The sequence below is a fragment of the Helobdella robusta genome (assembly GCF_000326865.2).
Source record: "Helobdella robusta unplaced genomic scaffold HELROscaffold_25, whole genome shotgun sequence".
In the NCBI taxonomy this organism is placed as follows: Eukaryota; Metazoa; Annelida; class Clitellata; order Rhynchobdellida; family Glossiphoniidae; genus Helobdella; species Helobdella robusta.
Window position 1 is genome coordinate 837,264 of NW_008704310.1, and position 5,412 is coordinate 842,675.

The following is a 5,412-nucleotide window of genomic DNA, read 5'->3' on the forward strand; positions in this document are numbered from 1 at the left end:
CATTCCACAAGTCCTATGCCGGAGAATTCTCAGAGGACAATCATGCGCTTACTTATCTATCTGATATCTATGATGTTAATATGAATAGATTTTAAATATTTATTTAAAATTTAAAGTTTTGCAAGTTGGTATTTTGTTATACATCAAAATACAAAGTGTATCTCAATTCATTCAAAAATTACTTAGACAGCTTTTCAAAGCGTTCCGCGGGTTCGAAGACATTACATTACGGCTGATAATAATTTTTACTTCATTAAAGTCAGACGTCTATTTCAATAAAATTTATTTTTTGATTCAACCTTCATTTAAACTTTTTATTTCAATTTTATTATTTCTCAATACAAAATTTTTACAGTAAACTGCGTCACCATAGAAAAATTAGCACTTTGAATAAATAACAAAGTACATTTTTACGTACAATTTTAACGATGATTGTAAAATGATATATGGACTTGTTACAAAGAGAGATGATAAAATTTATGACAAAGCTAAGTTAATTTTCAAATATAAATAGAGATGGCGACGAGGTTGAAGCATTACAACATTCCAGTTCAAACATTGCAATACAAATTCACTAATAGTGATTTGAATAAATTTCAACGATTAAGGTTTTCAAAATGAAAGACATATCATTGAGTAATTTGATGGCAGAAAAAAACAGGAACCAAATTTTGAAATTCAAAGATGTTAACAGTAAACTTCCAAGCTGCGGAAGCAACGAAAAGATGCGTCCGAAAACAAGCAATGATTGGTCAGTTGTTACCAGAACAAGACGGCCTACAGCTAAAAAGATATTTTCACGGGAAAATAATGAATCAATAAAAAATGGGAAAAAAAGTTATATCAACTGTAATAACCATTTAGTGTCAAATAAGACAAGAGAAGATGACAAATATGCTTTAGGAGACAAGTTATTAAAACGTGAATTACTTTATTTTTTTAAATCCGTTGTTAGACCTTTCGGCGGCGGAAACCGTCTTTGTAAAAATGCAGAAAACCAGTTAATATTGTCAGATACTAATATCAACAAGATAAAAATTTTTGATTTGAGCGGAAACTTGGAAACCATTGTAGGTTCGCCCGAAAGTGGAACACCTTTAGAATCTCCTGACAGAATATATATGTGTCCACGAACTAGAGTAATGGTTGTCGTCGAAAGACCTCCTTACAGAATGGTAAGCTAGTATTTTAAATGTTTGTTTAGTTTTTTACAATCTAATAACTAACAATAATTTTTTTCAGATCAAGGTTTTGGTGGCTTTGTTCCCAATAACCTCCTTCAGTTACGAAGCAACAAATCCGGAAGATATATGCATGGACAGCAGCTTCAAAATTTTTCTTCTGGACTCCCCGTCCAAGATAATTTATATATATGATACAACGGGAGTGTTGTTGAATGTCTTACATTGCCCAGATTTCCTCTACCCATGCAACATTGATGTCAATCAACACGAAGAACTGTTCGTCTGCGATAAGGAGAGACATTGCGTAGAGGTAGGATTTGTTTTTAACTTTATTGTCATTACAAAATTATTTTCAGAACTTGTTTTAAAATTCTAATTTCAACTTTCAGGTGATTAATTACAAAGGAAAAAAACTACGAACTATAGGTGGAGAAGGAATAACAGATTTTCCGATTTTCATTAAGGTTGGAAAAAACGACGAAGTGATTATATGCAACAATTACAATATTTTAAAAATAACAATCTTCAACAGAATGGGTGATGAGATACTGGTTGCATTGCAATCAATGTTGAGATTGGAGAAACTTCTCGATGTGACCATCACCTGTAATGGACGAGTTTTTGTTTCTACAAGTGATGGTGATTTGGTCATGATGGAATTCCCTTTTATAGCTTTCGACAAATTGAAATGGAAAAGAATTCAAATAAAGAACAAAAGGAAAAAAATGGAATATTGGGAGCATGAGTATCCAGAAAACGCAGAAAATGAAGTTTGGAAAAATGGTACTGTAGGTCGTTCTCTTACAAAGAATGTTGAATTTAGCGATGAAAAATCATTCAACGAATTTTCAGTGAAAAGACTGATAATTGAAAACAGTGAACGCGAGTTTCCAAATGAAAGTGAAAACCTCAAAGACGGTATCTGGCATTTTAAGAAAAAATGTTTGAACGACCAAATTTCAGTCGAAAATGAACAGTATGAAGAAAACAAAAGAATAAAGTTATATAACAACGATACCACGGCTGAAAATGAAAGCACAGAAGACGATATATGGGACATGTCTTTTGTGACAAATGTTAAAGTTAAAAATGAAGAGTTGTTTGACAATATCTTGGCGCAAAGTCAACAGTTTGAAAGCTGCGAAAGAATGCTTTTTGAAAAGAGTGAATATGCGTTACCAGTTGAAAGTGAAAGCGTGGAAAAAGATATTTCTTTTACAGAGCATGTCGGAGTTAACAATGATGAGTCATTTAACCATATTTCGATAGATATTAAACATTTGGAAGAAAACGGAATCACGCCATTTGAGAACATAGATGCCTCAGCTCGAATCAACCAAGATGATGGTTGGAGCACTTCTTTTTTGAAAAATATTCATATACGGAATATGTGGAACAACAGCACTCCAACTCAAAACGTGGCAAAGAATATCTGGAGTAACGTTGTCTTAGAACATGACATGGATAATCACATTCGCAACATATGGAGCGATAAAATGTAGAATTATATTTGGGTTGTTTGAAGCAACTTAGTCTTGGTAGACGTGGAGAATAATTTTTGACTTTTTTAATATTTTTTTTAATAACAAAGCAATAATTAAAAAAATTTTTTATTTACAAAAATAAATAATTTTCTGACAAAAAAGTTCAAATTTGTTACACGTTTTGCATGTTATATAATTATATGTTATATAATTAAAATTTCACGCACATATATTAAATTTTTTGTAACGTACGTTGATTAGTTGATTAAAATACAATATCGGAAGTGTTTTTGAGATTTTTCTTTACAAGCGATAATTATAGCTCACTCAAAATGAAGCAAGAATGATTACGAAGAAAATTTAAAAAAAATTGCGTTAAATATGTTAAACTTTTAAATTATATTTCAATCAATCAATCAATCAATCAATCAATCAATCAATCAATCAATCAATCAATCAATCAATCAATCAATCAATCAATCAATCAATCAATCAATCAATCAATCAATCAATCAATTAGCTTATAAAGCGCTATTTCCGCAATGTTCAACAGCGCTCCTCAATGAATTTTGAAAACAGATGGGTCTTGAGATCCGCTCTGAACTTCGTAAGTGATGGAGAAGTAGTCAGAGAAGTAGGTAGAGAGTTCCAGAGAAAAGGACCAGAAAAAGCAAAAGCAGATTTGGCAAAAGAGTGTTTAACACGAGTTAAGAAAAAGCGAGAAGAAGAAGACGATCGTAACCCGGGGCGTTTAGGTTCAATTAATATATCTGATAAATACTTAGGAAATAATTAAGATTGAGACTTATACATGAACGTGCAAATTTTAAAAATTATTTTATATTTTATAGGTAGCCAGTGCAAGAGAACAAGATATGGAGATATATGAGAAAAGAAAGGGCACGAGCAACTAGACGAGCAGCAGAGTTAAAAGCTTTAGTTAAAGGATAGAGTATAGAGTCAGGAAGACCATAGTAGAGCGAGTTACAATAATCAATCCTAGATAAGACTAACGATGTAACAAAAAGGAGAAGAGTAGGATCATCAAGAAAAGGCAAAAGTTATTGTTATTATTAGACCTAAGATTAAAGTAAAAAATTCGCCGCCGAACTACTCTCGTCGGAGACAAAGGAGTGTTAGAGTGGCTTAAGAGAAAGTCTCTAGAATAAGACATAATAAGATTTACAAGTTAAGAAAAAAGATGTAGAAAGATATAGAAAAAAAATAGTCATAGTAAAAAAGAAGAGAAATATTTATAAATATTTATAATAATTTTGATTCTAAATTGAATTTACAAAGTATTTATAATAATTCTGATTCTAAATTGAATTTACAAAGTATTATTTACCAGAGAAAAAGCATAAATTATTGAGGTAACAATTATAAAATGATGTTTTTATTCAGATTATTTCATGTTCTATTAATTCTCTGATTTTCACTATATTAACATGAATGAGTTTTTTAAGTTTAAGTTTTATGTTCTTAAAATAAATATTATCAATTTAAAATATATGCCCGAACAATTGTTATTTTTTCTTAAGCAAAATTTGTTGGTCCATTCGACACAAGTAACTATGCTGGGAACGTGGGAGTAAAAGTGTTAGAATTCAAATATTATTTAGATAACATCTCAAAGAGTTCCAACGGCTCGAAGAACTTACGGCTGTTAATAAATTTCAAATATCCATGGTTGTAACTGATTTTGCGTCTGTCAGAGTTTGATTTGTGAAGTATAAAATAATCTGTGATGATAATAATCTTTATTGAAAGGTACTTTTTCTTATCAAAATTTAGTGTTTGCCTAACAATTGCAATCGATGTCATAGCTTTATTCACAATTTCATAAATTATTTTCAATTACATTTAATTTTGGTGGTCTGCACAAGTTTCTTTTTACTTCTCCTGGATTTTTGTGGAATAACTTTTTGATGCTTATTTTGGGACTTGTTATTTTCAAAAACAATTATTTTTTGGTACTTTCCACTGGTCATGCAGTTTATTTTTATATACTTATACAGTCGTTACCAGTGACATTTTTCTAAATCAGATAAATTCTGGATTAATGTCTAAAACGATAAAAATGATGATAAAACATTTTGATTGCAATGAATTTAATATTTTAAACAAATCAATCACATAACAATACTTTTTTTAGTCTTTACTACGCACAACCAACTACAAATGTTACACATATATTTTCTATAATCTTTTATTACGTTCTTCTTATCTTTATTCCTTGTTTTGAAGCAGCCATCATCGCTATGTTTATCCTTTTCACACGACGTACACATGTATTTATGTGCACGCGCAACGCACCGCATCATGTATGCTGAGTATGTTTGAACCACTGAGATATCTAGCCGGCCAACATGCGACTACTTACGTCGTTTCGCCATCCGCCTCGTGAGGATGGACGGCTGGGTTGGCCGGGGGTCGGCTACTCGGATAAATCTGCAGAAACTGCAAGATTCGAACTGGGGTTGTGGGATAGTTGACGGACACGCTAACCATTTGGCGCACACACACACACAATACACACACACACACACACACATATATATATATATATATATATATATATATATATATATATATATATATATATATATATATATATATATATATATATATATATATATATATATATATATATATATATATATATATATATATATATATATATATATATATATATATATATATATATATATATATATATATATATATATATTTATATATATATA

At 30.5% G+C, this 5,412-nt stretch overlaps 1 protein-coding gene across 1 annotated transcript; it reads left to right on the forward strand.

The window, feature by feature from the left end:
• Window positions 1-617: 617 nt before the first annotated feature.
• On the forward strand, window positions 618-2,686 carry HELRODRAFT_172965 (hypothetical protein; the record flags this gene model as incomplete). Its single annotated transcript, XM_009019623.1, has 3 exons — window positions 618-1,175; window positions 1,243-1,494; window positions 1,574-2,686. The coding sequence occupies 3 exons, from the start codon at window positions 618-620 to the stop codon at window positions 2,684-2,686; spliced, it is 1,923 nt and encodes a 640-aa protein (XP_009017871.1).
• Window positions 2,687-5,412: the final 2,726 nt, after the last annotated feature.